This window comes from Sturnus vulgaris, chromosome 11, assembly GCF_052056855.1.
Source record: "Sturnus vulgaris isolate bStuVul1 chromosome 11, bStuVul1.hap1, whole genome shotgun sequence".
NCBI classification, from domain to species: Eukaryota; Metazoa; Chordata; class Aves; order Passeriformes; family Sturnidae; genus Sturnus; species Sturnus vulgaris.
The window spans coordinates 15,045,358-15,073,122 of record NC_142253.1 but is presented as its reverse complement, the minus strand read 5'-3'; the positions used below and the strand labels follow the sequence as shown (position 1 = coordinate 15,073,122).

Sequence of the window (27,765 nt, the reverse complement as noted above, 5' to 3'; positions counted from 1 at the left end):
ACGCGCCGAGGGCCCACGTGACCACCCAGCGCCTCTTCTGATTGGCCAGGGCAGGGGCGGGGCCTGGCGCGAGGGAGTCGTGAGCGCCCCGGCCCCGCCCACCGGGCCCCGCCCCTCCCAGCCCGGCCCGGCCCGGCGCGGCGCGGCCCCTGTGGGCGGGGCGCGGCCGGGCCGGCCCCTTACACCGGGGATTGGCCGCCGCCGGTGCCGCCGCGGGCCGGGCAGCGGAGCGGGCAGCGGAACGGAGCAGCCCCGACCGTGCGCGGTGCCCCGAAGCTGCGGCGTCCGGCGGGGCCATGGCGGTGGTGGGCTCGGCGGCGCTGCGGAGGGGCAGCGGCGCGGCCCCCTGGCTCCTCTCCGTGGCCGTGTCCTGCCAGAGCTGCCGGCACAAAGGCACCGGGGACGGTGGGCACGGGCAGCCCCGGGAACAGCACCCGGCGGCCCCCGGCAGAGTGGGCGGCCAGTCCGTCCCGGCCGAGGGCGCCGACACCAAGACCTACCTGTGGGCCAGGTACCACGAGATGAAGAAGCTGGTCTACGGTAAGGGGGCTGCCACGTCCTGCCGGCGCCGGCCTTGCCATCCTTTTTTTTTGCCTCTCCTTTCTCTTCTTTGCATCTCGGTGCCTTTCCCCACCCGTGCTGTGCAGCTGCCGGATCAGAGCCTTTCTCCTCGGCGATGCCATCCATCTTCCATCGCCCACGACTCTCTGGGGTGGTTTTAATTTCACTGAAATAAACTTGATCTTCCTCTCCCTGTCCTGGGCTTCCTTCTGTGCAGATTCCCCGACTGGACTCAGCGTTACAGGACATGCAGGGTAGATGGGACTTTTCATAACTTACATCGTGGGCATTGCCATGGCAAATGGTCTAAACGAAGGGCTTGTAGCCTTTTTCTCCAGTTGGCCGTTGGCTGGCACACGGAATCGCGGTTGGACTAGGACAAATAGATGGGGATGCTGAGTGAAAGGGCGACAAGTCCAAGTCGCCACTGACACAAGGGTGAGCCTGGAGAACACGGACGCTGCAGCTCCTGGGATGGGTCCTGGTCCTGAGCTCAGTTTGTGTTCCACGTGTCACACCTTTTGCTCATAAGTGCGTTTTTGCTTCTCTGACTAAGAAGTTACCTGACTGTCAGGATCTTTGAAATCTTGCCAAGCGAGGAGGAAACTCAGATTCCTCGCCGAATCTGTTTGTGTGTAAAACAGGATTGTGGTCTTTTTGGCAGCAGGAGACCTCCACTGTATTGAAGTCTCCTAAAATAACTTTAATGACATGAGGGCAGGGAATTTTTTCCTGTTGGTTTCTTGATTCTTGGAGTGCTGAAGGTAAGCACTGTAGAGAGCTAGGAAGTGTGAGTTTGTGCCTGCTCTTACAGAGCTCTCCCTTAGCTTTTGTTTACCTAGGGCTTGGATAAGGGTAGCAGTCAGCCATAGGCATCTGGAAAAACTTTCTCCCTGTCCCGAGAACGGCAAGGTCTGTCATTCCTTCCTCCCCCATCTTCCAGTCCACTGGATTTGGCATAAAATCTCGAGTCCTTCATGAGGCACAAACGTAAAGGAATTGGCTGCTGATCTATGAGATGCTCAGCCTGCTGCATTCCAGGATGAGAGCTCCTTTCCCAGCCCTGATGAAGGCAGTACAGATGCTGACAGAGGACCGGAGCTTTGGTAATACCCTCCAAGACTGAGTTGGGGTTTTAGCCCCACTGCTTGAAAGAAATTCCAGTTTGCAATACTTGTATTGCTGTTTGGACCTTGCTATCCTCAAAGGCATTTTTTTCTTTTCCAGAATGGGATTGAAACCATAAATGCAGATGTGTGTTAATAGGCTGTGTCAGTCACTTGGCAAAATGATTTTGCTACGTGAGATTGTGAAGTTTATGTTCACATAACTCTTTTGTGATGCAAGAGATGCAGTTATTAATTGAAGTGGAACAGTAATCACCAGGAGTAAATGCAAAATGAAGTCGGGTGAAGTAGGTCAAGTGTTACAGAGCAGAGTCTTCACAAACCTTCAGGTAGCCATCAGATATGTTGAATACGGCCCTCATTTGTTTAAAGGGTTGCTCCCCAAACTAAAATTTCAAGACTGTGCTGTTATTCAGATTTTGTCAGGAAGAGACAGATTTGGCCCAAGCTGGTTTTAATTGTTGTTTTGATGACTAAACAGGCGTGCAGAATGTGGCATCAGTCTGTTCCTTCGTGCTTGATTTCTCACTCTGGTGTGAAGGTGAATGTCTGTGCTTGGCTTCTCAGTATTGCCCAGCACTGAGTTTGGGCAGACTCCTGTGGTGCCTCCTTCTCCTTCCCACTCTGGAATGCCACCTTTGTGCAGTCCCTTGTCCTGTGTTGTCAGTTATCGCCACTGGTTTGGAGAGAGGTCTCTGCCAGGAGAATTCAATGTGTGTTTTCACACCAGCCCTTGCTTGGGACGAGATCCATGGAGCATTTTTGCATGAAAAATGCTGACTGCGTTGGACAGGGCAGGATGTGCAGGACGAGTTTCTGTGCAGTAAAGCTCAGCAGTGGTGCAGGTTTGGGGCCAGAGGCACAAGGAGTTCTCAACTCTATATAAACACATCTGTGCTCTGCCAGGCTGGAGTGGAGTGATACAAATGGCAGCACGATGTAGCTACACGAAAAATGCCTCTGAGGTAAAACCTCCTCTCAGTGCTGACTCAAGAGAAACCATTCTCTTCATTATTCCTTCTGCCTATTGCAACACTGACTCTTACGACCAAATTTCTTTACCTGTAAAAATTTGAGGCTAAAATTTTGAAGCACTTACTGTGTGCTTTTTTTTCCCTTTGGCAAAAGGAGAAGTACATTCACGTTAGTCAGAGGGATGGAGTTGAGCAAGACTCGCTGTTTTCTGGTCTGATAAATGTCAAGGAAGGCTGATAAGCTCTCTCAGTAAGCTTTGAAGTCTTACATTCTAGGAAACCTCCAGAGTCCCCTGAAACAAGGGGACTGCCAAGCTTGTGATGCTTTGGCTATAAGCAAATGTTTGCTTTTTCCTAGGTGTTCCAAATCTATTAACAGTGGCTACACTAGCTCACAGCTTTTCTAGGGAACTTTTACAGTATTTGCAAACTTCTTGCCTCTGCACGGCAAGCTTGAGCATGGTTAAATGTGAGAACAGCCAGAACTGGAAGAGTGACCAGTTATGTAAACTTCCCAATTGTGCTTTCTTGGATATAACCCATTTTTTTCTTGTGAAGGACTCTTATATCATTTCTCTAGTGCCTTTGTATATTTAAAAAATGTAATTTTGGAATGAAATAATATTTTTTAATATTGTTTTTAGTTAATGTAGATTTAATTGGCAGGAAATCCCAAAGTATTTAGGCATAATGGCATAAATCCAGGGTCTGAAATTAAATGGTCTTTAGATAATATTTTTCCCTTCCTACCCTGTTGGTAGAAGGATCTGCTTTGGCTGGTGAGAGTGCTTTGCAGGAAATGGCACAAAATAACACTTCAAGAGGATAAAGGGGTACTTGGAAGGGAGGAAAACTGGCAGTTTGTCTTTAGAAAGCAACTTAGTGTGAACAAGGGAAACTTTTTGATTCATGAAGAACACGGAGGATGATGGCCATCTGCTTCTCTGTACCTTTATTTTCCCTGCTTGTCTTAGGAAGAAATTAGTACAGATGTCTGCTGTGTTGGGTTCTGGGAGTACAAAGGGTGTGGGAGACGCGGGTGAGTTGCCTTGTTTGTGTATAATTCTTCACCAACTTGCTGGATCTGAGGCCGAGGGAGCAGGAGTATTTCCTGCAGGATGTTGTTGGCACCCCGGGAGCTCAGAAAAGCAGGAGACGTGCTTGGCACCTCCTGCCCAGGGCGTTTTTCACATCAGAAGGGGCCAGATGGTGTCTCTAGTGGCTGCTCGCAGTTAATTACCTGCTTTTGTTTGCATCTCTGCTCTCCTGTTGGGGATTGAGGGTTATTGCTTTCTAACAGTGTGGGTTATTGCCTGCGAAGAGACTGCTGTGCTCTCATGGAGACTCTCTGATTTAAGCAACTGTCCAGATTCTCACAGTGGGAAGATGAAGGAGATGTTGTGTGTTTACTTTGCATTTACACGCAGGTGTAAGGGATGCACCAGATCAAACACGCTTTCTTGTGGTCTGCCTTTGCTGCTGATTTCCTCATGTGCCATGGACATGGCAGACACTTCCCTAAAAACTGTCGGAGTTGCAAACAGGAGCAAATTGTGCAAGCAGGCAGATTCCTGGGGCTGCATCCAGTGCAAGAGCAGCTTCTTCCACACCGTTCTCTGATGTGCTCACGCTGCTTCTCCCTTAGATCAGACTTCCTGGGTGAAGTGCTGAGTAAGCAATGACTAACTGATACTGCCTGCCTTTCTAGTTAGGACCCAGACAGAAGGAGTAGCTGGGATTGTTATTATTTTAATAACCAAAACTGGTCTTCATTTTGTTTTGTGTGGTTGTTTTCTTTAATTTATCATATCTGTCCAGCAAACTGTTATGGTGTCTTGGCAGAGGAAAAGCAAAAGCTATTGTTGTTGAAAAACGGCATCTTCATGAGCTTCTGGTGGGTGTCTGTTTGTTTTGATTTGACAATTGCCGGGAAATCTGAGACAAAGATCCCTGGCAGATTACGTGTGGAGTGTCAGCAGAGCAGCAGCACCCAAGCCTATAGCCCAGGACCGAGTGAGCACTAAGCATTGGTAACTACTCAGGAGGTTATCTTTGAAAAACAAACAAACAAAACACCACAAAAGGGCAAGCCAAACCCCCAAACAAAGACAATTAAACCAAGCTTCTTGAAATCTGGCTCAGTAACCCTGAGGCATGTCTGGGCTCTTGTACTGAAACTGATTTTGCTGTGTGCTCCCAGGTTGTGTCTTTTCCCTGCTGTAGTTGGAACCTGCATGGAGACTGCATGAGTTTAAGGAGATGGGGACCTGCAGCTCTGTTGAGGAGGGTGCTGCAAAAGGACATTTACACTGAGACAAACATGCATCATGAATCTCTACACCAAAGATCAGAGATTTCTTCCTTGCCAGAAGAGCAGTGACTTTGAAATTCTGTAAACTCACGATGTAGGATGATGGAGAGGACAGAGCAAGCTGTGAGTGATGTGGGATAGGAGTCACAGCAAGGAGATGTGTGGTGCTTGGGGAAGTGAATGTAGGGAACACATTGTGTGTGAAACAGCAGGTGTAAATAATTTTGGCTGTTGTGTGCATCCTTTTTCAGCCCTTAGGAGGTAAGAGAGAACATGCTGTGTGAGTGAGTGACAAAACATGGCTGGGGAAGAATGACCAGGGCAAGAGGCTATCAGAGGGCAGCAGAGAGGCTCTGTACCTTGGGGCTGCCAGGGAGGAGCATTGCTGGGTCTAAATGTACTTCATAAATCGTGCTGTGGAACAGTAACTGCTTATGCCTCTGATCACAGATAGAACCTTCTTGGTGAAGCTCAGAGTGCCCTGTCCTTGTTACAAAATCCTACTGCTCCCTTAGCTTTTCCTCATGGTATTTTTACAAAAATTGTGGCTGGCATGTGTGGTTGAATCTAGAAGATTCTCTTGTCTTCTGTGAAAAGAGAAGTGGAGTTCAGGCAGTGGTATTTTGTGACGCTCTCAGGCTGTCAAAATGAGTTGTCCTGAATCTGACAGCAGAAGGGGAATGTTGGGAGAGCTTGACCTCTCTGTAGGGACACTGTGGCAGCAAGTTGGGTGCATGTCATAAAAAGAAAAAAGTGTTTTAATAGGAGAGAAAAGCCCTGCAAATTTCCCCTGAGATGTGATTAAGGTTGTGTCATCATTTTCCTTGTGAGGAAGAAAAATAACACCCAGCAAATCCCAGTGTAAGCTTAGGAAAAGGTCTTTCCACAAATTGACTGGAGGTGAGGACAGGAAGGGGAACTGTTTATTTATGGGGCAAAGAGCATTTATGATGAAAGGATGAAAGTTGTGATCATCTGAATTTTTGTTTTGAAAGACAGGTATCTGCTAAGGAAGTCAGGAGCTTCATTTGAAATGGAAAATGTAAACCCCCTCCCTCCAAATTATTATACTTTTGAAATTAAGGAGCTCTTAGGCAAAGATATGGGAATAGGAGTAACAGTTCTTTATTCAGAAAATTAAAATAAAAATGCAGTAGTACGAGAAAACAAAACACTGAGAGTCAGAATACAACCTGACACCCTGTCAGTCACTCAGGGTGTTGGTAGCAGTCCCATTAAATGGTGGCTGCATCCTCCTGCAGTGACAGATGTGGTTCTATTGAAGCAGTGATCCTGTAGAAGGTGCAGTTTTCCTCTGAAGGTCCAGTGGTGATGTGCATGGGCCTGGTTTTCCTCTGGAATCCAGTGGAAAGGGCTGCTCTGATGTTCCAAATCTCAGATTATATTCAGGTAGGAAATGCCTGGCTCCTCCCCCTGGGTGCAGCCTCTCCCAATGGGATGATGTGATTTTATCAGTCCTGCAGTGGCACTCAATGGCCCATTAACAGGAGATACCTCCCTGGGGAATGGATGGGTCCTGGCCCCACCTGATTTCAACAGCTGGTGATAGAATACATACTTCTGGTTGCATCCTGCATTGCAACCCAGGATAGAATCCTATTTACATTTCCCATTTTTTAAAATCTTAGTGGAAATTACTTGGACTGTGTCTGCTCTCCTAAGCCTCTTCCAGGAACTTTGCCACCAGCAGAGCACTGACAGAGAGCTTTTGTTCCTGGAGTGTAGCCAGTAAGTCAGCCCTCCTGCCTTAATATACTGCTTTATTTGCTAGTGGTTCCTCTCCACATCATCTGGTGAATTGTATTTGAAGGCCAAATGGAAGTCAATTAGGAGGGGAAGATGGGTATGTTTTGTAACATAGTGATTTTTTTTCCCCTGAGAAAGAAACATTTTGAAATATTTGAATCTATTTCTTTGGTTACCTCTCTGAATTAGGGCTCACACTTCAAACTTTTGCCTAAATTCTCTTATAATTTCAGACAAAGTCTTTGTTGGAAAAGGCTAGTATCTCTTTCTAATAATGTAATTTTTGTCCCAGACACAGGTGGAACTTGGTTTTTAGCAAGGAAGCACTAAAGAACCAGGACAGGGGTTTTGCTAAAAGCCAAAAGTTAAGGTAGGAAAAGAAAAAATCCTATCCACTGATGCTGAGTAGGATCTGGAAAATGCCTGCTCTTCTATCATTCAAAGAGAAAATGACCCATCTTTGAGGAGGGAGGAAATGTCTCCTTCCCCTCTGTCCCCCAGTGTGGTTGTGACCAGGCAATCTACTACAAGGAACTATTTTTATTGTCCTTTCTTGCAAGGGACAGTTCTCATGGAGTGGGAAGCCTGTGGGAAGATCTGTTCCTGCCTCTCCCATTGCAGTGGAGCAAAAGCTCTCCTCTCTGGACTAGGTCTGGGAAGAGATCTGTATATAGGTAGTTTAGCTGCTTGGTCACTAAACCTCATTTTCTCAGTGGTCTGGGGAGCAAAGTGTTATTCCCAAGTATCTTGAACAGTGACTCTGCTTTGCAGTGACCACATGCAAGGACTGAGCTGTGTCCACAGCTGTTTATCAGAGGAAAGCAGATAGCTTGTTACTATCAGCATTGCATGCTCCAGGAGCATGACTTAGTGTGGGGTATTTTGTACGTGTAGGTGTTTGTACAGAACTTTAGTTTTTCTGCCCATTAATACAAAAATTTAAAGAGTCCTAATGGTACTTGCACAATTTCTCTGTGAAGTCTGGTTGTCTCTGTGAGAAACAAAAAATGCCAAAAGGCAAACATCAAAATTTCTGATTTGGAGTAAACTAGACTTTTCCAAGAGGAGAGTTAGCCTGTTTGTGCGAGTTCTAAGTGAGGGGTGTGTGTTTTTTCTGGTGATTTATCACATTGAAGCCTGCAGAAACTGCAGCTGCTCTGAGACAGAAATTTGACACTTCAAAACCTTCGGGTCTGCTTTGCTTCATGTAGGCCAAAGGCCGGGGGGCATTGTTTTGCAGCTTCCTGACACAAAAGGTCGGTCTGACTATGCAGATGGATAGAGAGCATTATGTCCAGGTGCAGGCAGACGTTTCACAGGGTGTTTTTTTCACAGGGAGATTATTGGAGTGAGCTAACAGCAGCAGCCTTGGACAGCAGCTCTGTGCTCTTTGCTGCTGCTGTGCAGCATTTCCAGCTGCTGTAAGGTCCAGAATGAAAAGTCTAAAGTTCAGTGATGCTCTCAGTTTCTCTAACCGCTGTCCTTTCCTTTCTCTTAGATCTCCTTCCACCAGGGGTCTGCAATCTCCTCAACCCCGCAGCCATCTACGCTAACAATGAGATCAGCCTGGGAGATGTGGAGATCTATGGCTTTGACTATGATTACACATTAGCACAGTATTCTAATTTACTACACTCCATGATTTTCAACACTGCCAGAGACATTCTAATAGAACAATTCAAGGTAATGAGGTGCTAAGAATTTCCACTCAATTAAGCTTGCTGCTGTCTTTGCAACACCCCAGACATGCTTGTGCAGGCATTGTGTACACATGTCAATTACTTGATGTATTGAGATAAATGTAATATTTCGCAATCTTTGATTGCAGAATTAATTTCCTTTGAGATAATGTAACATGATGTACATTCCTGAAGTTTTATAAATGTGGAGTCTCAGTGTAAGAAAGCCCAGGTCAGCTGTCCTCAACTATGGAAATAATGCCTACAGGATTGCTGGTTGGAGGTGCACATGGTGGCTAAACATAAACCATGGGCCAACACTGAAGCTATGCAGGACTTGGCATGTGCTGGTTGATGGGATGATGTATGTCCCAGAACAGACACCCTGTTTGCAATGGGTGACTGCTTATGCATTTTTTCTCATTGTGACTTTCTGTTTAGAGGGGCTCTGCAGTGCCATTCTTTGCCAAATATGTGCACTGAGTGGATCTTACGAGAAGTGTCCTCACTGAATCTGATGCTTTTTCACTACTGTCCCTTACATGAGAAAAACTAGTTTTGGGTATCCTGATTCTTTGTCTTACTCCATTCATCCACTTGCTTTGCTGAAAGGGGCAAAATTAGGCAGGACTAAATTATTTTATTTTATTATCTGGTGCTTATGCTTTAATGATGTCACTGTTTGTCTTCCCAGTATCCAGAAGGGCTTGGGAAGTATGACTACATTCCAGGGTTTGCCATACGTGGACTCCACTATGATGTACAAAAGGTAAGCTGTACAAAGTTCACTCTCCTGGGCTTTGTCTTCCACTGTTATGTTTTTAGTGGAAATACTTTATGTCATTGCTTGCAATAACATCTGTCACCAAATGATCAGTGGGTCTGTGTGGCTGTGCTTTTCACTGCTTGGGTTCTTCCCCAAGGAAGGATGTCTGTTGTGCCAGCCTGGCCTCCAGCAGAACGGGATATTCTAGCAAAGGCCACTGGTAAACAGCCTTGCCAATTTAAAAGTCAATTCATTCCACAGGCTAATTAATAGAAAACGGAGCTTGTTTATGTGATCATTTCTGTCTTTCAGGAAATTTAAACAACAAAACTCAATCCTGCATCTACAAGTACTTGCCAGGAGCAGAGGCATAATGTCTTGCTCTAATAATAGAAATGACTTGTCAGGAGAATGCTTTAGGAAGCCTTCCCCGCCCCCCACCCCGAATAATAGGACTGACTGGAATAAGATCCAAGCTACTTGAGATGCATACTTCTTAGGAACACAGGCAAGCAGAGTGCAGGCATTAGCTTTAACCCTTTTCAGTGCTTTGGCCCCATTCCCTGAAAGCCCGATGCCCAGTGATGTCCTGCTGGCTGCTGCAGCCAGGCAGTCAGGTGGGAGCACAGCACAGAAAGTTGCTTCACCGAGGTAGCTTTCTTGTACATTGAGTTTGAGCAAATTCAGGGAAGCAGGCAGTGCAGGCTGCAATGTGTGTGCTGTTTTCCAGCAGGAGGGAAAAAAGAGAATGAAAGAAAAAGCTATAGAGATTTTCTGGTTTATGTCCTAACTATGGAGACAGCATGGCAGCAGACCACTCATGCCTCTGGCCTTACAAAGCAAGAAGTAGTTCTGTGGGAAACTGAAGGTTCTTTCTCTGTTTAAATCTTTGGCTGCTATATCAGAGAAACACAGGCGAGTGGCCTGGCCAAGCAAAGCACCCTTTGAGTGAGTAGAAAGTAGAGAACTCTCTTTTCTCAGGATCAGAGTTTGCAAAACACACAGAAATCTGGATGGTGCCTGTCTAAGTAAAACTTCCAGCACATTTGCCTGCAGTCCTGATAGATTGCTGGGAGGTCTGCCCACAGTGTAACAAGATGCTCTGATATGGAATCCTGATGAAAGAACTTTAATGCCGTGTTCCTTGTGCAGGCTGTGGAGTGATGTGGGTTTAGTGTGAGGCTGCTTTCCATACTCAAGGACTTGTGTTACAGCTTCAGAATGATGTCTGGACAAGGATGGCTCATCATTAGGGGAGTCTGATAGTAAAATTGCAAAGAAGGCTCTGTTACCAGCCTGGTGTGCTCCTGCACATCTTTCCTTCAATGCCTACTGGGGAGGGGAGATCTCTTGTGTTAGGAAAATGACTGAGTGCAGCTATGCTCTGAAGTAAAATTTTCCCACTTCTGCTTAAGATAAATGTGGAGGGAAATAGATCTGTGCACACAAAGCTCCTTTGGAATATGTGTTTTCTTGATGACAGATAAGCACAGACTCTCTTGATTCACAGAAATATTGTTGTCCCTGTTTTACAACTGCATCCCTGTTTACAAACTGGGGTGTAACAGACTTTGGCTCATAGAAAGATTGTGTTTTGCCAGAGAGACCAATAAAAAGTCACAGTATGAATAAGTGTGTCTAAAAGTGGCTGGAGAATAAGTGTTGTCTAAAGTGCATGCATGTGGGATGCTCATACTGAACTTTATTTTCTGAATGTCATTTGTGTGGAACTTTAATAAGGTTTCAGTGTAAATTTTAACAATAACCCAATTCTAACAGTAAATATCTATCCCTTGTCACAGAGTCTTCTCATGAAGATTGATGCTTTCCATTATGTCCAGCTGGGGACTGCATATAGGTCTGTCAGTTCTGAAAATAATTTTCTAAATGCTTATACATGCAAAAATGGATTTCTACATCTGATTATATGTTCATGGTATATATTGTTCTCCTTTCCTGAGCAGAGCACAGTCTTGTCTGGCTCATCCTGTTTGCTCTTGCTTCAAATGCTTACCTGGTATATAATTGCAGGGAGTTATTTTTTCTCAAGCATTTCAAGCCAGGTGTGGGTGGGAAGACCTGGAGCTTTTTGTAATGGTTACACCTGGTGCAATGTTAATACACACGTACACTGTGTGGTGTTTTAGCTGCAGCTACAGCATGGCTGGGTTAGCACCTGAGAGCAAACACAGCCAATATGAAAGGGCTCCTCTGTGTGTGGTTCATACATGGGCTTGTCTTTTCCAGGCAGGAGTGTATCCCAGCAAAGCTCTGCTGTGCCTGGAGAGTGATCTGGGTGTGCAAATTACATCTTAAAGCAACACAGACACGCCAATAAAGTAATAATGCCTCAGAATTTGGGCTCACTTTAAGTCCTGGATTGTCCTATTTTCCCTTTAGTTCTCCAAAAAGAGCTGGGTATGCTTTGGAATAAGTGGCTGAAACAGTGCAGAGCAAATTTTTCTTCTAAGAGTTGTGAGACTGGAGACTGAGAAAACACCTTGCTCCAGAGAGGAGTGGGGTTGGTGTGTAAGAAATAGTAATTTATAAATATCAATAGCAAATCTCCTGTGAATCCTATGTTGTATTTCCTGAGCATGGAAGCCAAAATGTGGTTTTTTTCCTTGATCTCTGCCCTTTTGCTGTTAGGCTTCAGTTACAGTAAACACTCTAAGAATATTAAAAAGGGAGTTTCATAACCAGAGAGAATTGGCTTCTTTGAGTGCCAGCTTATGGCATGAGGGGACCAGAGGTTTTGTACTGCCCCATATTTTACTTCAGCTTCATAAAGACATTTTTAGTGAAAATACATTTTATTTTTTTTCCCCTAGTGTCCTTTTGTAACTATCTCTTTTGGAGTGTCCTTCTAAACTGTCCTTTGCTGTTGAGCACAGCTGAGGCAACATTTAACTTCTTAGATGCTGTATCATACCTGAGTAGAAAAGGAGAAAGGGAAAGTTGCTGACTGCTTGAGCAAACAGTCATCAAAATTGTGCAAGAGGCAAAACCTGCAGCAGTCAGATAACCTGATGTTATGAGCTGCACAGATCAGCTATACTCAGCTTTACAGTTTTTGGTGTTTTTGGGAAAAACAGCCTTCTCTGTTGGATGGTCTTAGTCAAGATCTTGTTCTATTTAGGAAACTGATTAAGAAGGAAACCCCTTTTTCAGCAAGCCCTTTTCCTACACCTTCTCATTAAAGGTGATGTATTTCATGGGAGCAACATCTCCAAACCAAGTTAGGTACCCAGTGCTGCCCAAGTCAGGTCGTGGGGCTGATTTGGTGGGGCAGTCCTGTCAGCAGATTGACAGCAGACAGAGAGAAGCCTCTGGATTCTGTTGGAATGTGGATAATGCCCCTCAATTAACTTTCAGGAGTGAACGAGGTATCTGAAGAATGTCTTGGGAAAGATTTTATGGGAATCTTTAGAGCTGTTGGGCTCTCTGCCTGTCTCCTTTGAGCAGGAGGAATTTTTGAGTTTTAAGAAAGAGCCTGTTTGCCCGTCCTGTTTTTCTCCAGTGTTTGCAGCACTGTGCAGACTGGTGATCATTGACAAATTGTGTTGTTTTGTGTCTAGAGGGCTCAAACCCGTGCCTGATGAAGAGGTGATTGAACTCTACGGTGGTACACAGCACATCCCCCTGTACCAGATGAGTGACTTCTATGGCAAGGTATTGTAAGCCCTTGGCTGCTGGGACATAGCAGCAGCTCTTTGAACAGCTTGGAAATCAGAGGGAATTGTATGCACATGTAAATGACTGCAGCCTCCCTTGGAAAGGCTCGGTCCCCAGTGAGCTGCAGTGTGTGTTTTTGTTCTAGTGGGAATATGCCCCAGAGGTTATTTAGCAGTTTAACATCTAAAAGACATCTGCAAATCATTTCTAAATACCAGGGCTATTGGCCTAGAGCTGAATGGCTTTGAAAACTGATAGGAGATGTTCCCTGCTTGTTCCTTGGTCAAATCTAGCTCCCTAGCTACAGGGCAGCCTGCAGTGCTCTGTTTGCAGTGAGCTGTTCAGAGGGGGCCTCTGTGTGTAGCAGCAGTGGGGTGCTCCAGTCCCTTTCTCTCTTTGGTTTTGGGTAGGGTTTTTTTCCCTTCATGTTAAGGATCTCCCTCCACACTCCTTCAGCACTGTTCAGGGGATATTATTTATAGGGTTGTAGTCCATGAATATAGGGAACAGTAAAATACTGACATTCTGTCTGTAGGAGCTGTAAAAATCCTTTGGTTGCCTGAACTAGAGGAATTAGCAGAGATTTTTCTTCCTTGAGTGTCTCATGTGGTGCAGTGGCCAAGTGTGACTGTTCACATCCTTTCTCCCAGAGCTGCTTTGTTTCTTGCCTTAGTTCTGGTGCCTTAGGGGAAGCTGGAAGGAGAAGGGCACACTTCCTCTGGTAATACCCCTGTGAGTCTGCTCTGTGAAGTCTCCAGCAAGCTCACTTTGTGATTTTTATCTTTCTCTCTTGGGAAAAATTAATCTGAATGGTTACTTTCTGGATAAGTATATACTCTGTTTATGGCTCAGTGATGTTTCCAGCTTTGAAATAGGACATTTTTGTTTAGAATTTGATTTCTGTCTGTAAACTGCCCTTGATTGGCCTCCTCCTGTGCAACTCTCCTCACTCATGCCAAACTTGAGATAATTTCATTTTTCTTTTTAAATAATTGTAAACATGAAACATGCTTCAAGTTATGCCCTTCTGTAGGACAAGGTGCTTATGCTGAGGTGCCTTTCTGTCCTTTGTATGTAGAAGGTGCTTTCTTCTTTCCTGTAGTTGGTATTGAAAAATTTGGCCACAGAAATAGAGATATCAGCTTAGTCTTTGTGAAGAGGTGAATCTCCTCTCCTAGTAATGTAATAGACTCCATGAACTTATAGGTGGATCCCAAAGAGAGCAAAAGTATTTCCAATTAATGGCATTTGCATTCAGCAGTGTCTGCTCAACCTGTGCCACTGAGTGGGGCATATTTTCCCACATTAGTGAGAAAGATGAAAGAAGGGTTAAGATGACTTCTGGTGTGAACAGGTAAGGAGTGAGCCTTTAGCAGGGGTCTCTGATTTGTTCTCCTCAGTCTGCCATGCTGATGTTGCTGTATGAGCAACAGGAAGGTTGCTAACAGGCAACAAGAGAAGTGGGACTAATATAGCTGAAGTGTGTAAATACTCTCCCTTAAGGGTTTTCCTGGTTCTCTGTTAGCAGGAGTGTGTGGACAGCTGCCAGCATCCCAACACCTGCAGTAGGTGTTCAACACTGCAACTGGTGTGGCTTTACATGTGATGGCCTGTAATGAAGGTGGAGATCTCATGGGTGTTGTAGAAAAAGCACATGTAACATTCTGAAAGCACAGTCCAATTTTTGTCACGAATCCTGTCACTATGTCTGCCTAAGGAAGTCGAGGCCATTGAAGGCAACTGGGAGAGGTTGGACTTGCCCTGTAGAGAAATGACATGAAGCATAAAAATGAAATCAGAGTTGACAAGGTAAATCTTTGCTGTTAACACTGAACATTTACCTGTCTCCTCTGTATTTCAGGCATTGAGAGGTAGGACAGGACACTGCTGCACTCTGCTAAATCCCATACCTAGCTATTTCAGTAGGAACTGCCTGTCTTTGTTCCTCTTGCTTCTTTCCCAGAATCTCTGAACAGGAAAAAAAGATGAAGGCTGTTTACTGAAACTTGGTTTTGCTATGGGAGAAATATTCCCTTAAAAACCAGGCATCAAAATGGACAGAAGTGTTGGAAGGATTCAGTGAGTATCCTAAGCAGCACCACCATGTGTGGTATGTGGCCCTTTGTGTTGTTTTCTGCTGTAGGTGAAACTGCCTGTGCTGGGTAGATGGAAATTGTATAACCCTCAGCACACCAACAGAGCTTTTGATTGCAGCATTTTTTGGTGGTACACCTCAAAGCAAAATGCTGTTTGTTGTTCCTTTGGCCTTTTGACCCCAATTTGTGTTGCCCCAGGTATTGCCTTTAGACAGGGCTGGTCTCGTGCCCAGCCAGACTAAAGGAGAGATGTTCTCTTCTTACACATCCTGGCATGACAGGGCCACAGTTTGTCACTAGGCAGGAGGGGCTCCATCACCTTCCACCATCTGCACCTTCTGTGGTGTTCAGGATGCTGCTTTCATGTCTGTCTGTCACACAGTTCTAATAATCACTTTCTGAAGTGGGCCAGTACTATGGTACAGCATTGCAACTTCCCAGCTGTCAGTCCTGGACTGCTCAAAGCTCATGCACAGACATGATGGAACTGGATTGCCAGGGCACTGCTGGTGACCAGATTCATGGGCAGGTCTGTGTGCTTCCCAAATTGCTTTCCATATGTAGAACCTTTGTAACTGTCCCCATTCTGGTCTGGACCTTCATCGACAGAAAATGAAAATATTGATCCCAGCTTCATCTTGCAAGGGAGACTCACTGCAGTCCTCTGCACTTGTGGTATCTACAGAATAAGCAAAGTTTATTTTACTGGAAAGCCTCTCTGGGGCCAAAGTTGGCTCTTGGCCTGCTGATAGGCTTGTGATTGATAGGCAATAGCAATAACAAATATGTGTGAGAGCTGCAACTCTGCCTAATGCAAGAGCAATTATTCCTTGGTCAGGAGGTGTATTGGTTTGAAAGACAGGTATCTGCTAAGGAAGGCAGGAACTTCTCTTGGAATGGAAAATGTAAACCTCCTCTCTCCAAATTATTATAATTTTGAAATTAAGGGGCTCTCAGGCAAAGATATGGGAATAGGAATAACAGTTATTTACTAGGAAAATTAAAATAAAAAACAGTCATACAGAAAAAACCCCAGACCGACAGAGTCAGAATACAACTTGACACCCTGTCAGTCACTCAGGGTGTTGGTAGCAGTTCCATTAAATGGTGTCTGCATCCTCCTGCAGTGACAGATGTGGTTCTGTTGAAGCAGTGATCCTGTAGAAGGTGCACTTTTCCTCTGAAGGTCCAGTGGTGATGTGCATGGGTCTGGTTTTCCTCTGGAATCCAGTGGGTAAGGGCTGCTCTGATGTTCCAAATCTCAGATTATATTCAGGTAGGAAATGCCTGGCTCCTCCCCCTGGGTGCAGCCTCTCCCAGTGGGATGATGTGATTTTATCAGTCCTGCAGTGGCACTCAATGGCCCATTGACAGGAGATATTTCCCTGGATGGAGGAGGGGTCATGGAAGAGATAAAGAACACTGCCCCACCTGGTGATAGAATACACACTGCTGGTTACATTTTCCTTTGCAACCCAAGACAGAATGTAATTGTCCGTTTCCACTTGACTGCTGGTGGGCTGGAGTTCTTTTTCCTCTGTGTTTCTGTAGTGACAGACAGGCATTGACAAATGGCTTGTTGGAGTGATCTTTACACTGCCCTGTGACACCTCATTGGAGCTGAGCAGCTTTGGTGCCCTGTGTCCAGTGTCACAGTCTGGTTTATATGAGCAATGTAGCATCTTCAGCAAGGCCTTTGACTGCTGCTGTAGCAGAGCATTTTCTATTGGCACCTGTATTAATGCCAAGAGTCCAGGTGGGAACCAGAATCTGAAATAAAAATATCTGGGACTCTCTGCTTCCTCCATCTTCACCCTGTGGTATTAATGATGCTGGGTTTGTTTAATGATTTATGTGAAGGAGACACCTCTCTCTCTTCAAGGCTGGTTTTGGTTGAGAAGGGAGTGCTGCTTGCTGAGTGGCTGGAACTTCCCATGCTAGTGTTTTTCTTTTTGCTAGCCTGGAATATATTTCAGATGATGCTGGGTGATATGAGGTTTTTTGTTGGTTTCAACTGTTTTTTTCCCATTGTTTTTGATTTAATATCTCTGTTTCATTTTTTCTTTCCAGGGTCCATCACTGAAGCAGTTTATGGACATTTTTTCTCTTCCTGAAATGACACTGCTCTCTTCAGTCATTGATTACTTCATCACTCATGGCATTGAGTTTGACCAGGTGCATCTTTACAAGGACATATCTGTAAGTGAAATGTCAACTGCCCCACAGCTCACACCACATCAGAGCTGTGAGCTCTGCAGCACCCAAACCCAAGGGGCTGGCAGTGACCAGCCTGATATGACAGCTCTGTTGTCCCTTTAGATCAAAGCATTACCAGAGAATATTCAAAGGTATGCTTTCAGAACATGTTTGGGTTCTGTCTGTACTACAGAGCTGGTGTTTCTGATGTATCTCATGTAGGAGTGCCTAGGCTGCTTAGGCTGAAGGTCCTCCCATGGGAAATATGTCACAAAGCTTGTGTAAATGTTTTCTGGTTCTGCAGACTTTTAAATTGTTTAGTATGTCATTTTTCAAAGAGTCTTGGTCTAGTTGTGTACCAAACAGTTTACTTTATACAGTGATTGTTGTAAAACACCTGTCCTTGCTTGCTTGGAGAATCCTGGACCCCTTGCAGCTGCAGTCTGATCCAGTGGGTGACTGTAGCTTTCATGTTTCATTTACTCCAAGGTGTTAAGTGGCACTTGAAAGGGCTGTGTGGGATCATCAGCATTGTTGGGGCTGTCTGACATCTTAGTTAATGCTGTAGACAGATGTAAGTGCTTGAGATGTCTGTCAGCATAAATCACCCAGAGCAGCAAACACATTTTCCTTATTGCATTCCTTTCTCCATGAAGGAGGGTTTTTGATTTGTACCTTGTGGGAATCTTAGGTTCACCCACTGGCTGTTCAGTTCTGGGAGGGAAATGGGGCTCCATGGGGGCATGGAGCTCCATGTTTGTGCTGCTGCCTTGTGATAAGGATCCACCTGTCAGCTGTGTGTCCTGACCTTCTGCTGGTGCTTGATAGGAACGTGCCAGCCCATTTCCCACAAGACCTTAACATATTTCAAGAGTGTTGGATGTCTGTTTTTCTCTTGGGGTGGGGAAAATGGGAAGGGGGGATACAGCTGACTCCTGAGGCCTTTTGTGAAGGGTATCTTCTGAACCTTCTTTTGAGATCAAATGGATGTGTTCCTAATTGAAATCTTGAGAGTAGGGGGATGGATGCCACAGCTGATACATGTCCAATGCAGAGCAACTGGTGTGGTCCAGCTCTCAGACTCCTGAGTGATAATCCTGGCTTTATCCTTTTGGTGGAGAATGTGGTCATCCCTGAGGAACAACTGAAGTAGGCAAAGAAGAGACCTATGACAGAAAATCTGTGGCAATGCCTGAAATCTTTACTGAAACTAGGGACCATCGTGTGCTCTCGCCAGAAGAATTCTTGCTTTTTTTCCTGTACAATGAGGATAAACAAACATTTTTGCAAAACTTATCCCTTTGCAGTTCCCAAGTTCAAGCACAAAGAAATGCTTTGTGAACACGAGCACAGAGCTCCTTCTGTGCTGCAGACAAGTGTCCCAGGGAACTTGCACAGCCCAGCTGTTAGGACAGCACTGGCTTAACGTGGCACCGTGCTGTAACTCCTGCTGATGCAGCCTGTGTGCTTAGGAGCAGGTTAAGTTTAGGAGCAGGCACTGCACTGAGTCAAAAGGGCAGACCCTGGGGTATGGTAAAGGCTGAAGCTGATATGTAATTAAAGTAGTCCTGTCACACCAGTTTGGTCACTTTATATTTGAAAGTGGGAATGTACAGTTTACCCTGCTTCCCCTTGGAGGCATTTTTTGAGCCTTGTTTGACACCTACCAAGGCTCCAAGATTTTACCTGCAGAAACAGTTTTCTTTTTTTACTTCTTCTTTTGTTTTTTGGAGGACAGGAGTTTAGGGAAAGAGCACACTGAAATTTTTCTTCTCTGCAAAGGTAGTTTTGACACAAGTCCAAAGTTCTGCTTGGTTTTAGTGACAGTGCTGGTTAAGAGAAAGTGGTTTTCTTGTTAGAGCTCCTGCTCTCTATTCAGATTCCTTCGAATAAGGCAATGAGATGTGATCTCTGCCTTTATGCCCTTCAAATCCACATGGTGGAAAGAAGCTCCTAAAACTTCATTTTGAAGTGGTAATGCCTCCACCTTCATCATCCCCTTTTAAGTTGTAAATTGTGGTTCTCTCCAGCTCTGAAGGAAATTTGTTTTGGGATCATGAGGAGGTTTCCCCAGCACTGCCATGAGACCTGTTGACTGTGTGGCAAGTGCCACTGTAGTGATGTCAGTGGTGAGTGTGGGACTCAGTCTGAAAAGGCAGTTCATGAAGGGACACAAACAGTGTAACAGGAATTTAAGGGTCCTGGGGAAAGGCAGCATCTGTTTACCTGTGTAAACTGTCAGGGGTGAAAACAGTGCTGTTCAAACAAGCATTTGCATGTGAAAACACTGCAAACTGTGTTGCTGCTCTGGAAATGGTTTTGTGGGTCTGGCATATCTTGCTGGATGGAGACTTGGGCAGAATCTCAGTTGGGTGTGTCCAAAAATGTGCTATATCTTGGCTTCTGGCCTGGAAAAGAGAGGATATTTGGATGCCCTTGACAACATCTGTTTTAACTTGCTCCCTCCCAGCTGTGTTTTGTGCCACCCTCCTAGTGGAAGCTTCTGCTCTGCCTGTGCACACTGGTCACCCAGGACTAGGAGCTGTGACCCTCCTTGGCTTGTGGGGAGCACCCTGGGATCACAGATGCTCTCCTCTGCTGCTGCTCACCCCAGCCACACTCCTGTCCTTTGGGTCACCCTTGGCAGAATTTCCATAGGCACAGGGAGGAAGAAAAGCTACCTGGTGTCTGGACAGTACAGTGTTGGGACAGTAAATGGTTTTGGAGTGGCACAGTCTTTATTGTCTTGGAACCAGTGGGGTACCAGGTACTCACTTCTAAGAGCAAGAAGGAACTTGTGCTTTCACAGATAAGTTTTCCCCCTTACACTGCATCAGCTGAGCCAGCCACACCGTTCTTCTTTTGGCATCTTGGTGAGCCTTGCTGGGCAGGCTCTGCTACATGGAGCTTTTGATCATTCAGCAAGGAGGGGATGTGTCATTACTGCCTTGGTCCTCAGTGGTGGCAGTAGGTTTGCATGCTGGGAAACAGGAATGCCATGTTGTAAAACTGAAACATTTTTCCCCCTGCTCTTTTCTTTAGGATGCAATTAGAGATGTTCATGTGAAAGGAGTGATGTACAAATGGATTGAAAAAGATATGGGTGAGTTAAATAGAGCTCTGGTGCCAAATTCACTTGTCACTTCCTCAGTCTTTCTCTTCAGATTGGACTGATGGGGATGAGGAAGGCCACTTTGTCACCATGGTGCTTCATTGCCTGCCTGCCTGAAGTGGATCAAACTCAAACCTTTTGCATCTTTAGTGTTATAGGAGCTAGGTTTGGTTTGGTTTATAGAAATGTGGTCATGACTTATGCCAAAGTGCTCTGATTGATGCTGTGTGTTTCATTCTGTTACAGAGCAGTATATTCTGCACGGGGATGAAATCTATGCTGTACTAAACCGCCTGGTGAACCACAAGAAGAAACTGTTCCTCATCACAAACAGTCCCTTTAGCTTTGTGTGAGTATCATTATTGCTCATCAATGGGTTACCATGGCACAGCAAGAGCTTGTGCAGGGCACTCTCTCCTCTGAGCACCTGGAATTTGTATGGGACAGGGTTTTGTGGCAGTAGTCATGGAGCTCTCTGGGAACTGTGTGGTGAAAGTTGCACCCACAGCATTGATCTCACTTTTTCAAGAAGTTCCAAGGTTGTGGCTGGCCACAACATTGCAGAGCCGACACTTTCTATTGCCTCTAGCAGTGTTTGCTGCATCACAGACTTCCTTGGGCTTCCTGTGGTGCAGAACAAAGTGTGTTACAGCTTGAAACAAAGTACAACATCAATACTTCATACAAAGAGACAGCCTTGGGGGGTTCACAAATCTCTATTTTCTTCTCTGTCACTGAAATAAGAATGAATTTAGGGCATATGCATATAAAGATGCAGTGTTGGGTGAAAAAAGAGTACTGGATCTGTTAATTTTTCTGTTCCTTTGCCCTTAGGGACAAAGGAATGAAACACATGGTTGGCAAGAACTGGAGGGACCTATTTGACATGGTCATTGTGCAAGCGGACAAGCCCAACTTCTTCACTGACCGGCGCAAGTACGTGTCCAGGGCACTCCTCCCGGGCCTTGGGCCCTCCCTGCAGGGAAGGGACTGAAAAAGCAGGGTTTGCTAAGCATAGTCTACCTCCAGGAGGTATTCAGCCTTCTCATGTTCTCTCAGATACTCTCTGAGGAGGCAAGAATTGACCAGCCTGGGAATAAGTGGATAGAATGTGTAGAGTCAAGCAGAAAATGTGTTTCTAAAATTGGCATGAGAAATGGCCATTTCTTGTGTTGAGAATGTGACAAAATCTTTCCTTTTCCTCATCCTCGCAGCAAGTATCTGTGGTTTGTTTTTTGAGGTTTTTTTGGGTCTTGTTTGTACTGGATACATGCTGTTTGGGAACTGGCAGTTCTGGAAGCCTTTGTACATGGCAGCTGGGTTTTGTGGTCAGTTAGGAGCTGCCAGTAGACAGGCTGCTGTCCTTACTTTGCTCTTTGGCTTCTTTGCTTTGAGAACTTGTGTCTGCTTAGTAGGAGGATTGGTTTTTCTTTCCTTTGTATGTATTTTCCTCCCCCACTACCCACACCATTGGCATATGCTGAAGTAAACCTATGGAATGGCTTTATAAATGTGCCATTTTTACCAGGTGCTGGCCTGGTAAAGGTTATTGTCATGGGCTGCGGGTGAAGTGCTTTACAAGCACAGCCTGGAGCCATGATGATCTGACCCTCCTGGAAATAAAACCTATGACTGCCTGGTGCCTAAGATCCACTCATGGAGAGGAGAATGTTATGGCAAGCCCTCAGCACAAACAGGAGACAGCTCAGTTCACCTGGTGAATTCAGCATGGGGACTGCTTTCCATTTTCCCTGCAGACTTGCTTTATCCTATTAGGACATTCCATGGTCTCTGTTGGGCTGGGGCATAGCCAGGTTGGAAGAGCACACAAAGTGTTTCATGGCAAAGCCTTCTTGGCCTTGGCATTTCAGAGGGAGTCGTTATGGTTATTTTCTTCCTCTCTGTATGTGAAAACAAGAATTGTTAGGGATTTTGACATGAAATGGTTACAGTCAATGGAAGCATTTTGAAAAGATATTTCCCTTTCATACTTTCTCTTCCCCTGAGAAACTAGTGCAGAAGGCCCAGAAGGTCACTTAGAATTCATGTGGAGCTTTTATTTCAAGTTGTTACATAGGTAAACAAGTTTTGTGATTCAAATGTTCTGGTTGCTGGGTAACAATCACCAAAAATCAAAAGAAGTTGACATCTCCCCCTTATTTTTTCCCAGACCTTTTCGAAAACTGGATGATAAAGGCTCACTGCAGTGGGACAAAATAAATCAGCTGGAGAAGGGAAAGATCTACAAAGAGGTAAAGTGAATGGGTGCATAAGGGGTGTCAAGTAGGAGTCTGAAATGGTGGGGACTTATAACATGCCTGCACTTTTGGAAATCACTGGAAAAAAAGGACAATGTGCTTGGGCAAGGTGACGAGAAATGGTGAGCTCTGCTGTAGGACACTTGTTCGTGTTTGGTGTTTGAAAAGTAAAACACAGAAGTCCTTGAAAAGAGAATCTGTGTGGGTAGAAGGTGTTTGTAAGAAGACACGCTCTGGGCTCTGTGCTGGCTGTAGGCAGTGGGAGATGCTCTCTGTCCCCAGGAGCTCTCACTGGCCTAGTAGGACACTGTCCCCAACAATGCTTTCAGCTTGGGCTTGGCGCTAGGGATGGAGGGGCAGGGTCAAGTGGGAAAAGGCAGAGCAGGGCCAGGTAACTTAAGGTGTGGGGTGCTTGCTTTTTTGCCCAAGGGAATCTGTGCTGAGTTACCTCTGCCAAGCTGGGTTTTCCCTGCTGCTTGTGTGAGATGGGGTGGTAGGGAAACGTGCCCTGGATGTGTGGGAGGGGCCAGTGAATGTCCCCTGCTCCTGTGTACAATGAAACCTTCACCCTAGGAGCTCTGCTCTGACATTGTCCAACATGGCCAGCTGTGCTCTTTTCCCTCAGCTCTTCTGATTGTCTGGTCCTTAAACTCCTGTCCTGGAGGGGCTCCCAAGAGCGTGATAGTTGAGACTAAAAGGGCACAGTGCTCTGAAACCTGCAGAGATCTTCCACACCTCACTCCAAATTGTTCTCCATAAGGTTGGAAAAGGTGGATTTGTGTAGAATAAAGAAATAAGGAAACAAAGGTGATCAAAAGCATCAAAGAGGGTACAAAGCCTGGCTCCAGACTCTCCCATTCTGGAAGGACCAGCATGTCTGAATATGAGCTGCAGCTCTGGTGAACTTGCTGTCCTGGGTGTTGTTCTTGCAGCTGGTCTGTCCCCTGAGACAAGTTGCCTCTGGCTTTAGGACAGCTTGTTCTTGGTTATTTGAGCTGTCCAATCCCACGGGAAGAAACTGTTAGTGAGATTGCAGTCAAGGAGCTGGGACTTGACCCGTGGTAGCAGAGTAGGTCATGTCCTTGAGTATGCTGTTAGGAAACCTCTGTCTGGTGGGTCTGCCAAAGTGCTGGGCTGGTGTCCCATCCTCTGCCAAGAGCTCAGAGCTGGGAACATGCAAGTAGAGCTCATTCCCAGTGAGTTAGCAGCTCCCTCAGGAGAAAGGGCACACCTCACCCATGGAGTTTATTTCTGCATTAAATCCTACTCTTGACCCATCTACATCTTGTGGCCACAAATTGCTCACCCAAGTGAATGGTGCACTGAGGAAGGGGAGACTGAGGGAGAAAAGTGGGCTGGGTAGGATTTTGGGCCCCTCTCCAATTCTTCCCTACAATTATATGTAGCTGACTGCATTAAGGCTGTTGTCTAACTGTGGTTCTTGGGATGAGATGGAGTGTGTATCCTGGTTGTAGCCCACCCTGCCTCCAGAAGTTTTGGTTTCTTGGAGTGCCACAATATGCTTCCTTCTGGCAAGTGTTAATGGCCATGGACCTGTTCTGGTGGTGTTGCCAGAGGCCTCTGAGCTGTTCCTGTCCTTTGAAGCAGGGCTGGATGGCAGTTTTTTGCTGTAGGTATCCATGAATGGGACCTCAGGCGTTGGTGTTTTGGCCTAAGGACTGGGAAGGGGAAGTGATGCCCCTTAGTCCCTCTGTTCCAATAGATGTGGTGTTTTCTGTGTGTGCCAGGTTTGCACTCCCATCCCTCTCCAGACCTGTGATCTTGGGGGAAAGGAGGGCAGGACCTGGAGGTCTCAGAACAGGTCTGTGGCTCCATGGAGCTCCAAGCACAAATTTCCTGGCTGTCAGGTCCATTGCTGTTTTGAGGTGACTGGAGCACAGCAAGAGGACTCTCCTCCTTCCAAGGCTGTGCTCCATTTCCTTCTCTGCCAGTGGCTTCCTGAGCAGCCCTCATGTCAGCAGCAGCAACCTTGTGTCCAAGAAGTGCAGAGGCTGCCTGGTTCTGTTTGTGTGCTGTTAAGGAAAGTCTGCTCAGCTCCAGGGATGCTGCAGGAACAGAAGACCCAGCACCCTGGTCCTGGGCAGCCTTCGCTGTGCATACAGCGAGCTGCCAGTGGCTGCTGCAGGGCTGCCTTGTGTCTGGGGGCTTTCTGGCCAGGCTGGTGCTGGTGGTTGGGGGTGCTGGCTCCCTCTTGCCACTGGAGACTGGCCAGAGGGATTGCTGCTGAGTGGCTCGTAGGTTTGCACTGACTGCTTGCGCTGGCATTGATGGGACCTTTTCCTTTCCTAGTGGGTTTTGTTTTCATGACTCATGTGGAAAACTCGTGTGGAGATGGAAGGGTAGTCCCTGAAGTGCCTTCTGTGCATGTATGGATGTTTGGAAAGCCTTGAAAGCTGCTTGGTGCTGTGCTTTATCTGGTGCTTTGGGGTTTGGTTTGTTTTACTCAGCTGTGAATCTGTGCAGGCTGCTTGGCTCTTTGGCTTGGTTAAACAATTCCTGTGTACATGTGGGTGTTGTTAATCTTTGAGGTTGGGATGGTAGCCAGGGATGTAGAACAGCTCCTGACTCCAAAAGCCTCACCTGGCAGTGCTCTCCTTCACTCTGGTGCATCCTGTGAGGTGAAATCATTACCACCTGAGATAACAACAACTTCTAAACCCAGAACACCTGGGGTTCTTTCTGCCCATCCTCAGGCTTTTCTAATTTAGGTATCTCTTGGCCTCTAAACTGCCTCCTTTTGTTGCCTTTTTAGACCGTGTTATCTTCTTGACTTTCTGTGCCTTAGACCACGGAATTTCCCCTGAATTCCCCGTTTGCAAAAACTCTCTGGAAATTTTCTCTATCCTTAAAAAAACTGAGGATGTACACGGGATTGTCCCATGGGAAGAAAACAAAGTGAGGTGGGGAAGGACAGAAACCTTTGGGTGTAGATAGTGGGGCAGAGAGCAGGTTGACATCCCTGGAGAGTGCTCATACCTGCATGTGCTAAGGTGGCCTGTACCACGTTTCACTCTGTGCTCCTGTCACTTGCAGGGCAACCTCTTTGATTTCCTGAGGCTGACGGGCTGGCGTGGATCCAAAGTGCTCTACTTTGGTGACCATCTGTACAGTGACCTTGCGGTGAGTGAAATGTCTCAGCTCTCCAGGGAGGTGGGAGCAATCCCTCGTGGCTGCTGTGGCTGCAGCTGGGCTGAACATAAGGCAGGGCCTGCTCTGAGTGCTCAGGGCTGTGCTGGCTACCCCCCACAGGACACACAGGCTTCCCCACTCCTGTCAGACAGAGGCAAGCACATGAGAAAAGGCTCCTGAAGTACTTTCAGTGGGTAAAGTGTGAATTTGAGAGCGATTTCTGTTGATCCCACCTTTTTAGATGCTTCATGCAACTGATCTTAGTGACCAGAAGATGGTTGTTACTGGCATAGGTCATGGATGGCTGTCCCCTGAGAATGTGAAATGGGAGCAAACCCACTTTTCTAGGAACCAGGATTGTGTTTGGCTTTCAGTCTTTATGTTGAATTCTTGTTTGTTTTTTCACCCTGACCTCCAGGACCTCATGCTGCGTCATGGCTGGAGGACTGGAGCCATCGTTCCTGAGCTGGAGACGGAGATCAGAATCATAAACACAGAACAGTACATGCACTCCCTGACCTGGCAGCAGGCTCTGACAGGGCTGCTGGAGAGAATGCAGGTAAACACCTCCTGGCTGAGCAGGACAGCTTAGATGCTGCCTTCTGAGTTTGAAGTTTGGGTTTAGCATGGGGATGAGGGGATGTACCATCTTGCCTAGTTCTCAAAAATATCTCATCCTCCTTCTGGTGCAGTGGGCTCTGGGTTTGTAAGTTACAGTGGAAATTGCAGAGAGCTGAAGTGTGGCCTGCAGGACTGATGGATGTGATGCTTTCTATTGCTGTCTTTGCAGATGTATCAGGATGCAGAGTCAAAGCAAGTATTGCTGGAGTGGATGAAGGAACGGCAGGAGATCAGGTGAGCATTTTCCCTCCTCTCTTGTGAGGTCTCTTAGGGGCTCCCAGGCCCTGTTTTGTAATTGCTTTGGGGACAATGCTGCTGCAGCAGCTGGACTCTGGTCCTGCCTGGTGTCTCTTGCATCTGAGTGGGGGCCATGCAACAGTGCAGTCCTGCAGCCTGGGAGGTTGGACTGATTTGAAGGCAGGGTGGGAAAGGGGAGTGCTGGGAGAGGCTGGTTGGCTGTCTGCTACTGCAGCTCCTGACATAACAGGTGGAGTAAGACTGCACTGAATATTCATCATTCTCACTGCACAGGGATTGGCCTGCCTCAGCCTCAGGAGAGTGTCCTTGGGGTGATCCCCTAATGCTCAGGGAGTGGAGTGGCCCAGGGCTAAGGCAGTGAGAAGAATCTGTGACCACAGTTCTAGCTACAGAACACCATCTCTTTCTTCTCAGGTCTCTGACGAAGAACTTGTTCAACCCCCAGTTTGGAAGCATCTTCCGCACCTTCCACAACCCCACGTACTTCTCCCGCCGGCTGGTGCGGTTCTCCGATATCTACATGGCTTCCATCAGCTGCCTGCTCAACTACGACGTGAATTTCACTTTCTACCCCCGGCGCACCCCTCTGCAGCACGAGGCTCCGCTCTGGATGGATCAGCTCTGCACAGGCTGCATGAAAACCCCCTTCCTGGAGGAGATGGTGCACATCCGGTGAAGGGCAGGTACTGCAGGCAGCAGCAGCACAGCCGGGGCTGGAGTGGGGCCGGGCTGCACGGCCGGCAGCACCTCTGTCTACCACTAAAGGGCGTTCGACACTTGCGTGTGTGTGTAGATGGTGTGTTTATTTTCTCCCTTCGCTGGCTCCATCCCTTTCCCTGAAGTGCACTGCAGGCTGCACAGGAGATGGGTGCTTGTGCAGAGAGTCTTCTCTAGCAGTAGGTGAGATGGAGGGGCCAATGCTGGTGGTGGCACACTGCCCCTCCCTGTTCTGTGCTCAGGCACGGAGCTCCACATCTCCAGTGCTTGGTGAGAACAAGCCACGGGAGGTGTGACAAGGTGTGTCAGGGCTATAGCTGCCCCATAGCCTGGGACTGCAGCATGAGTGACTCTGCAGATGGAGAGGGAGGGTCAGGGCTGCCAGCTGGGCAACCACTCCAGCCCATCAGTGAGTGCATCACACTGTCATGTCAGCAGCGTTCCTGTCCAGCAGCCCTCAGCCCCATCCTGCTTCCCACTGGCCTGTCCAGCTGGGG

At 46.6% G+C, this 27,765-nt stretch overlaps 1 protein-coding gene across 1 annotated transcript; it reads left to right on the top strand.

Annotated features, from left to right (window-relative positions):
* Window positions 1–218: 218 nt before the first annotated feature.
* On the top strand, window positions 219–27,331 carry NT5DC2 (5'-nucleotidase domain containing 2). The gene is made up of 14 exons (XM_014869649.2): window positions 219–540; window positions 8,239–8,423; window positions 9,114–9,188; window positions 10,988–11,043; window positions 12,764–12,857; window positions 17,027–17,155; window positions 20,195–20,255; window positions 20,511–20,613; window positions 21,099–21,200; window positions 22,435–22,516; window positions 25,577–25,663; window positions 26,091–26,231; window positions 26,463–26,527; window positions 26,966–27,331. Exons 1-14 carry the CDS (start codon window positions 297–299, stop codon window positions 27,225–27,227), a joined length of 1,686 nt encoding a protein of 561 aa, XP_014725135.1. The 5' UTR covers window positions 219–296; the 3' UTR covers window positions 27,228–27,331.
* The last annotated feature ends 434 nt before the right edge of the window (window positions 27,332–27,765 follow it).